This window comes from Ascaphus truei, chromosome 18 (genome assembly GCF_040206685.1).
Source record: "Ascaphus truei isolate aAscTru1 chromosome 18, aAscTru1.hap1, whole genome shotgun sequence".
Taxonomy (NCBI): domain Eukaryota; kingdom Metazoa; phylum Chordata; class Amphibia; order Anura; family Ascaphidae; genus Ascaphus; species Ascaphus truei.
This window is the reverse complement of record NC_134500.1, coordinates 38279150-38291818: the sequence shown is the minus strand read 5'-3', so window position 1 is coordinate 38291818 and position 12669 is coordinate 38279150. Positions and strand designations below refer to the sequence as shown.

The 12669-nt window shown below is 40.7% G+C and overlaps 1 protein-coding gene across 2 annotated transcripts in view; it reads left to right on the top strand.

Annotated features, from left to right (window-relative positions):
• Nucleotides 1–11319, top strand: part of LOC142469173 (uncharacterized) — a 176299-nt gene extending 164980 nt beyond the window's left edge. For both annotated transcript variants that reach the window (XM_075576137.1, XM_075576138.1), the window contains one exon: nucleotides 9906–11319. In XM_075576137.1, the coding sequence (XP_075432252.1) occupies nucleotides 9906–10651 (746 nt within the window). In that variant the 3' untranslated portion in view covers nucleotides 10652–11319. The remainder of the gene's footprint in view (nucleotides 1–9905) is intronic.
• Nucleotides 11320–12669: the final 1350 nt, after the last annotated feature.

The following is a 12669-nucleotide window of genomic DNA, read 5'->3' as shown; positions in this document are numbered from 1 at the left end:
GACGGAGCACCGCCATCTTGGAAACTGCGCGCGCATCGCCCACGCGTTGGTGTGTGCAGCTTGTTGGAAATGGTTAATAAAGTTTTCAAAGTTTTGAAGAGGGTTCATAGGCTGTTGCGTGCGCATCCTTATGTTTATATGCGCATCCTGGTGTTTACAACACACGGGTCTGCCCCCGTGTGTGGCTATGATAATGTCCTTAGTGTATTTTGACATAGTAATCCACCGTAATGTCCCAATAAAATATTATAACTCCCAACTAAAATCGAATGTATGTCTGACACTTGTCCTACAAAAAGGTTATTAAAAAGATAATAAAAATGAAGTTGAGACCGTAACTGAAGATAAAAATAAAAATAAAAGGTCTTATATGATTTCCTTGTGGTATATTATATGTTATTGCAAGTATCTCCCCAATTTCTAATGATAGCATGTTGGATGCATGTTTGTATTTTCCGCTGTAATCTGGGATTTTAGCAACTTAATGGTTGTATGTGTGCTGCATTTTTATACAATATCTTGCAATTTATTAATTTTTTACTTTTTGTTTGTTGGTGGTGTTAGCCTCTTCAATATTGCGGATTTGTCCACATTTAGCCCAATCAAGGGATATAGTAACTTGGTATATGTGTTAGGGACTTATAGTTAAACAGACTACTTGTCTGGAATCACATCCTAATGGATACCCAATATGTGTAAACGTGAGGGAAAAATAATTCAAAATTTCATTATTTTTCCCTCACGTTTACACATATTGGGTATCCATTAGGATGTGATTCCAGACAAGTAGTCTGTTTAACTATAAGTCCCTAACACATATACCAAGTTACTATATCCCTTGATTGGGCTAAATGTGGACAAATCCGCAATATTGAAGAGGCTAACACCACCAACAAACAAAAAGTAAAAAATTAATAAATTGCAAGATATTGTATAAAAATGCAGCACACATACAACCATTAAGTTGCTAAAATCCCAGATTACAGCGGAAAATACAAACATGCATCCAACATGCTATCATTAGAAATTGGGGAGATACTTGCAATAACATATAATATACCACAAGGAAATCATATAAGACCTTTTATTTTTATTTTTATCTTCAGTTACGGTCTCAACTTCATTTTTATTATCTTTTTAATAACCTTTTTGTAGGACAAGTGTCAGACATACATTCGATTTTAGTTGGGAGTTATAATATTTTATTGGGACATTACGGTGGATTACTATATCAAAATACACTAAGGACATTATCATAGCCACACACGGGGGCAGACCCGTGTGTTGTAAACACCAGGATGCGCATATAAACATAAGGATGCGCACGCAACAGCCTATGAACCCTCTTCAAAACTTTGAAAACTTTATTAACCATTTCCAACAAGCTGCACACACCAACGCGTGGGCGATGCGCGCGCAGTTTCCAAGATGGCGGCGCTCCGTCGCATGAACAAAGGATCATTAACCACACCGGGAAGAAGATTGGTCTTCAACTGCATAAAAGCACAGCCAGACAGCCGGTCACCACCATTTGAGCCTGAGGAAGTCCTGCTAAGGACGAAACGCGTTGCTCTACTAAACCAGATTGGGACTTTTTAGACTTTGGGACGAGAGGCCTAGTTTTAGCTCTCCATCCGGACGCGGAGGGAGAGATTCCCTATCACTAATGCCCTACCCACCCCCAGTTTTTAATTCGCCCTAGAGACCTTTGGTTTCTTTTTTATTCATTTGTAACCCCTTCAATAAAGCCTTATCCTTTAGACTTCTAGTTGGCATCTATCCTTCAATTTAGTTTTGCAGGAAGAATCAAAGGGAGAGACCAGAAGAGGAAAGGAACCATTATAAGTGTGTACTCACACTGGCCCGTGTGAGTATTAAGCTATATTGTTTTTTAACCCCCATGTACCTTGACCTAAAGGCTGCATTAATATCATCATTGCCAGTTGTTTACGGACATCTGACAATCTGAACCACCCCTGTGATCAGGAACATAAAGATACCTTTATACGAACCACTCACACCGGCCCGTGTGAGTGCTTGTTTAAACCATTACACTGCAGTGGTTTATTGCTATATTGCCCAATTACCCCCCCTGCACATCACAACTGCTATATATACGTGTTAACTGTACCACCTTTCCATTTTCACGAGGATTAACACCCCGAAAGTTGGAGGAAGCAAGAAGGAGGACAGCAACGAACGCAGAGGAAAAGACGTCGCAAACAAGAAAACAACTCTAAAGACACCTTGTTGGGATAGAACTTACACAAGGCCGTGTAAGTTTTCCATTTATTTATATTTTCCCCACCCACCTATACACATCATCGTCTGTACACCACCACTATATGGAGCCTGCCACATAGACAGGCGTCCATAATAGAGGTGTGTTTCATTATATTGTCAAATAAAGAGACTATTCTTCATCCGTAAAGACTGTGTGTGACTTGGAAAGTATTACCCTGGGACCCAAGGGGTTCTTCTATACCGGTCCTGTCCCATATTCCTGGGAGTATAGAAGATGGAGGCGCTGCACCACTAAGAGATCATAAGAGATACCACCCCAGAAGCCCGGTCCTGGCTCCCCCACAACATCACGGGAAGCTCAGGCCCTCCTGTTCCTCACAGGTACACACCAAACCATATGTAATATGCCCTCATGCACCCTAGACACCACCGTAGAGTCTGGGGGAGGGAGGAAAGCAGGGTTACATATATGTATGAGAGGTTACTATATATGTATTGTTTTTTTATATGTATTGGGGAGGTGGTTTTTTTTGTATGTATTTGGGGGGTTTGTATACATTTGGGGGTGGGGGACAAGGGTTTTTTTTGTACGGTTTTAGGCTGGAAAGTTTTTAGCATTGGGGTTGGGGGTTTTGGTATGTATTTTGTAGGGGGAATCGTGTGAGGGGGAGAGAATGAGTGAGGATGTGGATTGAGTTAGAGTGGGGTAATTGATGGGGGGTGAGAGGAGAGGGGTGAGTGAGGAAAAGAGGGAGTAAGAGTGAGATGCAGGGGAGAGAAATATATGTGTGGAGGGGTGATTTAGTGAGAGTGAGGTAATTGAGAGAGAGAGAGTGAGAGGCGAGACGGAGGAGAGACAAAAAAATACAAAGGGAGGGAAATAGAGGGGGCTCGTGAAATGTGAAATGGGGCCCGCAACACTGCCTATGGGGGGGGGGCTGGTCAGAACGGTAGTCCTGGGCCTAGGGATATCTGTCAGCGGCCCTGCCTGCCTTCAATAGATCTATCCACATTTACCTACATGTAACTCTGATCTGGGTGCAGCGTAAGTCATGTCCCACACCCCCCCCCCCTTTTTCCTCAGCCTGATCTGTCGTGGCCCGGACATGCCTAGTGAGCTGGGTGTTAGAGGGGTCTTCTATGTCTCCCCATTGTCTCATCAGTGAAGTGGCATCTTGTACCTTAGCATCTCCCATCAGCCCTCCTAAAAGGCATAACATGGGAGCTTTCATAGTGAACGGGGCTGCTTTTAAGAACCGGGCTCTCATGCCAGCGGTTAACAGAGCCTGATCGGGTCCTCCCACTCAGAGCCCTTCAGTCCTCCTGCACATCCCATACCCCGGAGTCTGATTATACCTTCCCCTATGGTACGCCACGGTTCTGTGGGTTCCAGGTCACTCTGGTTTGGATATGCCTGGGAGACAGTCCTGCACTAAGTCCAGGAGGCTGAAATTGACAATGTAGCCCCTAGCCCGTCGCATTATTTGCCTGACCCTGAGATCCCCTGTCATTGCCCCCATAGCCAGAGCCTCTTTAGGTGATAGGATAATGCTATCCCCTCCCTCATCCCAGAGCCTGAGTATCCGCAAGTATAGGGATTCCCCCATCTGTTGTCTATCATTTTTTCTCATTTCTGTCAATTCACTTTGTGCATTGTCTTTTATCTCCTCTGTCTTAATGCATACATATATAGATGCATTAAGTAGAGCACCTACAGTATCGGTGCATGCAAAAGAGCATATCTTCCATTAAGATATATAGCTGTCATGACCACAGTATCCATCAAGCACAAATAAATCTTACTCATACATGTAAATTGGATGCCTTTTACTTTGAAGAAAATGTGTGCAGATTTATACTTTGGTCACCATCAGCCATTTATGTACAGTACTTGCAATTGAAAGAAAAGTAAAGCAGCTGTCTCCATTTTTTAGTATATACAGTATTTTTTAATAGTACCTGAACCTCGCTTGTCCACTTTTCCTCGTCCTCCAGGTGTGTGATATCTAAAAACTACCAATATTACTATCGTTGCTACTTTATGTTCCCTGTATTGTAATTATGTAACATGTTGCTAAATAGTTTAATTTATGCCAGGGAAGCGCAATCTTTTTTCCTTGCACCCCCCTGCCATCTGTCCCCCTCTCCTCGCGCCCCCCCTGCTTACCTTGCTTCAGACGTCCTGGCGTCATGACGTCACGTTGCCACAGCAACGCGACATCACATGACCCTGCTGCGGCATTTGACGCTGCGTTGCCATGGCGACGCGTGACCAAGAGCGTCTGAAACAAGGTAAGTAGAAGTTTACAGAGGCCCTGCAGCTCCCCCGGCATTAATTTAAATGTATTCGGCAAGTGTGCGGGGGTCTCTGTAAACCCCACGCCCCCCCGCAACGAGTCAGGGGGGGCGCGCCCCCCACTTTGCGCACCTCTGATTTATGCAATGCAGTTGATATTACATAGGTAAAACTATACAGACATACATACATAATATGGCCACTCTGTGACCAATAGAAAGTTATCTTTAGATGATGTTACAGCTTTCTATTTACTGACAGAGCAAAGTTGAACATGGGGAGCCATATCAAGTCCACTGGGCATGTTTTCTTGCTCGGTGGAGAAACTATTTATACCTCTGGAACTTGGGGAGTTCCCAGAGGTTGGGGGCTGAGGCTTTTCTCACTTCATTAAAGGTTGGTGCTTGGACATTGTGCATCAAACCACCTCAAGAGAGGAGGAGGGGTGTTATTTTATATTGCAGACACCTTACAATTTACACTGTCAAATTGCCCATCAAGCCCACCCTCCTTTGAAATTCTAGTTGGCAAAATCTGCCTCCCCTTTTCTAAGCCCATCTTGCTTGCTGGCATCTACCGCCCCCCTAAAGCCCCTCTACAATCCCTGACTGATATCACCCAATTTCTTGGCTCCATTTCCTCTCTGAATGAGAAGAGTGAGCTGCTAGTTCTTGGGGATTTCAACTTCAATTGGCTTGACCCTAAAAACCACAAAATCCAGATACAACTCAAGTAACTTAACCTATCGCAACTCATTTCCCAACCCACACGGACAAACCTGAAATCACATAACCATTCCTTGCTAGACTGGATTCTCTCCTCAAACCCCACCAGAATCCAATCCTCTGGCATCCTTCCTGATATTTTCAGTGACCATGCAATAGTGTACTGTGTAAGGAAAATTAAACCGCCCCAATCAAGCCCTAGAACATTAAAAAACTTTAACCCACAACAGTTTCTGCATGACCTTACCAACTGCCCATGGCACAGAATCGATTTAATTCCCGACCCTGATTCTGTGCTCGACTATTTCCAATCTGAGTTCTTAAAACTCTGTGATACCCATGCTCCACTACGCAAAATAAGGGTACGGGGGGCCCACCTTCCATGGGTTACACCTGACCTTATAGCACTCTACCAGTTCAGGGATGCCTTGTGGAAAAGCTACAAAGTAACTGGCACTACCAAGGATCTCAATCACTACAGATACTGCACCGACACACTTTATTCGAGCAAATACCCGGTATGTACCTGGCAGATACCTGGAATGCGCCGCTCCTCACCTCTGACAAGCCCCGTTGCATTTGCCTTCCCAGCCTGGGTTCATGCCTGGCTGATGGGCGGCTGATCTGTTAAATGATAATGATTAGGATTTAATAGGCTGCAATGCTTCGCGTGTCTACCAGATGGCATAAATTTATGAATTGTAATGCAGTATATATATATGTACTGTGCAGTATTGCAGCCAACGGGAATAAAATGCTTCAATCCCTGCCGGAAAATAACTCAATGCACTCGGGCAGAAAACAGTCACAAACCTCAATACACCCGGGTATACCCGTATTCGTGGGACTAGCCGAGCTCGAATAAAGTGTGTCGCCAGTGTACATGTGGAACATGTGCACAAGGCAAACAAGGCATGCAAAAGCACAATATTACTCTGACAATCTCCACCAAAATACAACAAACCCAGCTAACTTCTGGAAGGTTATCAACAATATATTCCAGCCTCCTAACCATCAACAACCAAGTAATATCACTAAGGGGGATATTACTCTGACAAACCCCACTGACATTGCAAATGCATTCAATGATTACTTTGTGGGGTGTGCCACTAACTTATTAGCAAAACGCAGCCCAAACCACAAACCTGAATCTCATCCTGGGAGTACCCCTATAGTCCCACCCCCTCCCAACACTGCCCACAATTTTCAATTTGGCCTAGTATCTGAAGAGGAGATTATACAAGCACTCCTCAAACTAAAACTAAGCAGCCAATGTGGACCTGACTTACTACAATCTAGGTTCCTACAACTTGGTCCCCAGCCATTGCCAAACCAATTGCGTCCATAGTCAACTCTATCCTGTCTGCAGGCCATATCCCTAAGACATGGAAAACTGCCAGAGTTGTCCCAATCTTCAAAAGTGGGGACAAAAACACTGTCTCAAACTACAGGCCAATCTCACTTCTCCCAATTCTATCCAAAGTCATGGAAAAATGTGTCCACTCCCAATTAAGCGATTTCTATACCAAGACAAATTTCCATAGCCAATTCCAATCTGGGTTTCGTCCCAAACACTCCACCGTAACTACCCTGCTAAAAGTTTGCAATGAAATCCAGTGTGGAATGGAACAGGGACAACTCACTGGTGCAGTATTCCTAGATTTTGCAAAGGCTTTTGACACAGTTGATCATGCTATCCTGCTTAACAAACTCCAGAGCTCTGGAATAGGGAAGCATGCTTTAAACTGGTTTCAGTCCTACCTATCAGGAAGATCCCAACATGTGTCCATCTCAGGCTCTAACTCCAACCCCCTGGATATAACCTGTGGTGTCCCGCAAGGCTCTGTTCTGGGGGCCCTACTCTTCTCAGTCTTCATTAATGATCTTCCCACAGCTTGTAAGGAAGCCTCAATACACATGTATGCAGACGACACAATCCTATATGCACACAGCCATAGCCTCTCTGACCTTCAACACATACTTCAGTCTGACTTTTTGAGACTCGTAAACTGGATTTCCCAAAACAAACTGTTTTTAAACACTGACAAGACTGTAGCAATGGTGTTTGGGACCAAGACTAAATTTTTAAAGCTTCCAGTGACTGAGCTCCTGATTAGAACCAACGCTAACACCACCCTAACATCTGTCACTATTTTTAAATACCTGGGCTTATGGTTTGACTCCCACTTAACATTCGGGATGCACATTGATACCCTGACAACCAAGACCTATGCCAAACTAGGGGTACTTTACAGGAACAAATCCTCCCTAAGTCTCCTGGTCAGAAAGTATATCGCACAGCAGATGCTAATGCCAATTATTGACTATGGATACATAGTATATGGCTCAGCACCTCAAACCCACCTTGGCAAACTTGACACCCTCTACAATTCAATTTGTCATTTTGTTCTCAAATGCAACTACAACACACATCACTGCGATATGCTCAAAGAACTAGATTGGTCATCACTAGAGTCTAGGCGCAAAGTTCACCTTTCCTGTCTTACCTTTAAATTCTTCATGGGCAAGCTACCCAGCTATCTGAACAAGCTCCTCACCCCTACCACTTGCAGCACTTATCATCTGAGATCAGACTCCAAAAGACAGTTCATGGTCCCAAGGCTCAACAAAGTATCCGGACGTTCCTCCTTCTCCTACCATGCACCCCAAAACTGGAACAACCTACCAGAGACTCTCACATCCACCACCAGTTTAAGTTCTTTCAAATCTAAGGCTGTCTCACACTTTAATCTGGTCTGTAACTGTTTCATACGCCCATAATATATATCTTCTTTAACTATGCACGCAATGTCTTGTATATAATGTATACCCTGTTCATTTATGTAACTATATTTGTAACCATGTATTATTTGTTTTACTCTGTGCCCAGGACATACTTGAAAACGAGAGGTAACTCTCAATGTATTACTTCCTGGTAAAATATTTTATAAATAAATAAATAATTTTCAACCCACTGATACCTGTATTGCCAGGTACAAAAATGGTAGTTATATTACCAGAGATTTAAAGAGAAGAGGTGAATTTTAATGTTTTTATCTAAAACCAGAGTTAAAACCTATTATAAATGAAGGCATTTGTAAAAGATTTGTGAAAGTTTGGAAATTATGTAAACACTAATAACAACAGTAAATGCTATATGACTCCAGTAAAGGCTTGGGTCCCTGCTACTGTGGTCTATTACAGTACATACTTGCTGTTCTGCCAATGCTGATTTAACCACTTACCTGTTGTAAGTTGGCACTCAATAGAGCCAAGATTTTCTATAAACTGTATGCTATTTTACGGCACCATCATTTTTTTATTTTTTTTTATTCTGGGGTATTCCTGAAACCATCACTCCCTTCCAATACCTGGACCTACATTATCTTGAGGGGAATCTGTACATATTCCCTGTGAAGGTTGAGAATCCGTTTTTGTTGCACCCTACAATTCACTTTATATTTTATATTTTATTTATTCACATAGTTCACCAGCACTGTTGTTTAGCGCCATTCTAAGTCACTTTGGTTCAGTCAAGTAAAGGCTTGACATTTTGTTGGAGCTATCCACGCATGACTAAAAGGTTCCCTCATCATTTTTAGACTAGATTTTTATTTTCTACTCCCCTTGTATGCAAATGTGATGGTTCTCCGATTATGCACTTAAAATGAGCAATTTGCAGCTAACACAGAGCTTGTTAAGATAGGAGTTAAACTGCCTTTTACTCCAGGGTATAAGATGGTCAACAAAGAAAGTTGCTCTATTCACTACAAAATTACCAAATGCGTGTGCATAATGAAAATTCAGCCAAATTAGGCTTTGTGTTAATTATAGGGCATACCAATTACCCCTTCGAAAACAGGTTTCTAAATGCTTTAAAACAACATTATATGAACCCAATAGTATACATGAGGAGCAAACCAGAAAGGGATTTACGTAGGACCTAGTTTTAGCAAATAAAATATTACAGTACAAACAAATATTCAATTGTCTCTCATTTGAAATATTTTACTGGAAAGCATTATTTTGAAGTAAACTTTGGCAGGATAATAATGTCAAACTTTAAGTAGCTAAAATTTGCAAGAAATAATCTGGGATAAATATGTATAATAAATGGGGAGGATAAATGGAGAGTCTTTAAATCACTATTAGATATGATATGTGCACCTGTATTGACAAATAAACTTAAACAGTAGATTGTGGTCATTAATTAAACATATTTAGATTTGACTAATATTTTATTTCAAGTGCCTTAAGATAAAGTACTCACACCTCTGCTCTTAAATGTGCCTATTAATGACTGAGATTAGTGCAAGAGTAAAGTTTCCATGTTTGCTGGTGAAAATTAATAGTAAAGATTGTAGAATTTGAGTTTAATAAGACCCTGCCTTCAATAAGAAGTACATATGTGGGAAACTTATCATAAAAAATATAATAAAACTAGAATAAAACACAGAAAGGAGTCACCAATTGTACACAGTGAATCATGCTTCACACACTACACACGCTCCAAATTAATATCCAATTTTCTAAAATATACATATTTGTGTAACTTTAGAAAAAATGTTTTAGGTCATCTGTAGAAAGTCAGAAAACTTTTTATTTTGTTGTAATAATAACTTATTATATACCATTTACAGGTAACACAGAATATGTCCCTACCAAGGACACATTGACAACAATTACTGAGACATTAACATCACTTACAGCTAATGCTAAAGAAAACAAGATGTTTGATGTACAGGAAGTGCAGACCCTGGAGTCAGAAAATGAGAAGATTAAGAACATTAGGAACGTGGATATTACAGAATCAAAGGAAGAATTGGACTATCAGGAGAATATAATGGATAACCCAAAAAAGGAGACAAAGTCGAAACCAGAAAAAGAAAATACACTGAAGTCAGAAAGGATTAAGGCTCTAGAGGCAGGAGATAAGTTTGCATTAAGTGAGCAGGATGCTCAAAAGGAAGAGACAGTAATAGAGAAAATATCATACCACGAAAACATTACAGAAATTGATGGTAAACTTGAGCAACAGAGAAAAACTATCCATAGGCCAAAATATCAAAAGGCTCTAAGTTTAAACCCGACCCTGCAGTCCATACGCAAGTCATACAAGGCCAAAGACACAAAATCAAAGCTAGAAGATGTTGAGCAAGAAGGAAATGAAAATAAGTTGGCAACTTTAAAAAATGAAAGTTTAAAGCTAACCGATAAAAACAGAACAGGAAAAAATAAAAATATTTTTGAAAAAGGGGAAGATGAGTATCAGGAAATAGAAAGCATAATATCTTCAGAAAATGAGAAGTTCCTTGAAGAAAGTCAATTAAATAGTGAAAACACTACAGAGCAAAAGAAGGAAAAGTTAGACATTTTAACAAATTAACTACCCAAAAATGAGTTCTGGTGCCAAGGAACAAGTGTATGTGATAAACAGAGGAAGACCTGTATCATTTGGAAAGAAAGGAAATGAAGAGTGCATTCTGGAAAGGATTACAGTGGCATAGCCAGACATGTGCATGCCCCCGGGGCTACCACTAGGCCCCTGAGTAGAAAACAAGATACGGAACATATAATTTATATATTTTTGCTTATTAATGAGAAAGATGTAATAACAGAGAAAACAATTATGCGGAACATTTTTCAAAATGAAATCACCATCGAGCCAGAAAATAGTCAACTAAATTATAGCAAAATATATTGCTTTAATAGTTGATGATATCTAAACATTTGTTAGCAAATGTACACACATAAATAATTGTATAAAATCAGATGACAATGATTGCACTAAGCACCTCATGGACTATGCACTGTTGGGTGTCAACAATACGGGGAATAATCTTTCAAATATCTCTAAAGTAATCATTTAAGAGATTTCTATTTCAATATTACCAGTACCACATAATTATGTATTACTTACAGAATATTTAAAACCTATGCAAATTAGAAATTGAGGACATCTTTTGATTTATTAGGATGTCATTTTGATGTATTTCTTTATTGAATAAAAAAAGAAGGGCAATCAATACGATTATAAAAAGACTTTGCAATAAAACTATGTAATAGTGATAATAAAATGTTTAGTGGTTTTTTTTGCCTTGTTCTTGGGAGGTCTTTTATAACAACAAATGTAATCATATTTGAAAGAAGATCTGCCATCTTCTCAGTCTCTTTTAGGAAATAGAGTAGCTCAGCTTATTAATCCAAATCTTAAATTCAGAGCAACACGGTAAGCAGGATAAAAAAAACTGTCTATTCAGCAACTTACAGTATTCACTGTTTTCTATTTAAAAATGCAAAAGAAATAAAGACAAAATCTAGAAGGCAGCTACTCAAGTGGAAGTAGGGCAGAGGTGGGTAACTACTAACTGCGAGCCTGACATCAGTAGTGGGAAAATTATTGTAAAAACAATGCTGAAAGATATAATTGTTGACTATCTAAAGTCGAATAACCTGTAACATCCTAGACAGCATGGGTTTACTATAGGGAGATTTTCAAACAAATCTAATTGATTTTTCTGACTGGGTGACCAAGGTAAAAGATCAGGTTGGAGAAGTAGATGTCACTTATAAGGCCTTTGAGACTGTCCCATATAGAAGACGGATTGCAATGCTTGGGATTGGACTGTTAGGCAGTAGAATGGATATGACATTCGTTGAAGGCTAGGCGACATAGAGTTGTGGTAAAAGGCGTACATTTAGAGGAGGGGAAGGTAACCAGTGGAGTACCTCAGGGATCTGTACTTGAATTGGTGCTCTTTAGTATCTTTATTAATCACATTACAAATGGTTTGGAGGGGAAAGTATGCCTTTTTGCAGCTGAAACAAAGATCTGCAAAACGATTGACACTCCAGGAGGGTAAACAAAATGACTAATGATTTAGGTAGATTGAAGGAATCGGCAAGAATGCGGCAACTACAATTTAATGCCAAAAATTGCAAAATAATGTACTAAGGTCACAAAAATCCAAAGGCACAATACAAGTGTAGCGGTCATGTAAAATGGCTGCAGTCATCTCTCCTGCTGTCAATAAGGCCTGGTAAGTTGTGGGCATGCCAGCAGTAATTATGGAGGTTTGCCCTCACACCCTGGTGAGGTGCCCTGTGTATGGATGGGAGTGGTCACATGCTCTGACTCCATGGTTAGTGATGTCAGAGGTGTGTCAGCCTCCAGAGTATACATAAGGCACAGCACTGATCCAAAGTTAGGAGTTCCTGTTGCTGTGCTGCTGTGTTCAGTAAGAGGCAGATGGAGGTCTGCAACATTGTTGCAGTAGTCTGAATGAAGAGCTGTGAGTCTGGCAGCACAAGCAGACAGAGACAAGCTGCCTGAGAGAACTGTGACCAGGGACCTGGCACAGGGCCGAGATCCCTGCGGGGATAGGGAACCCACCTATTAAGGGA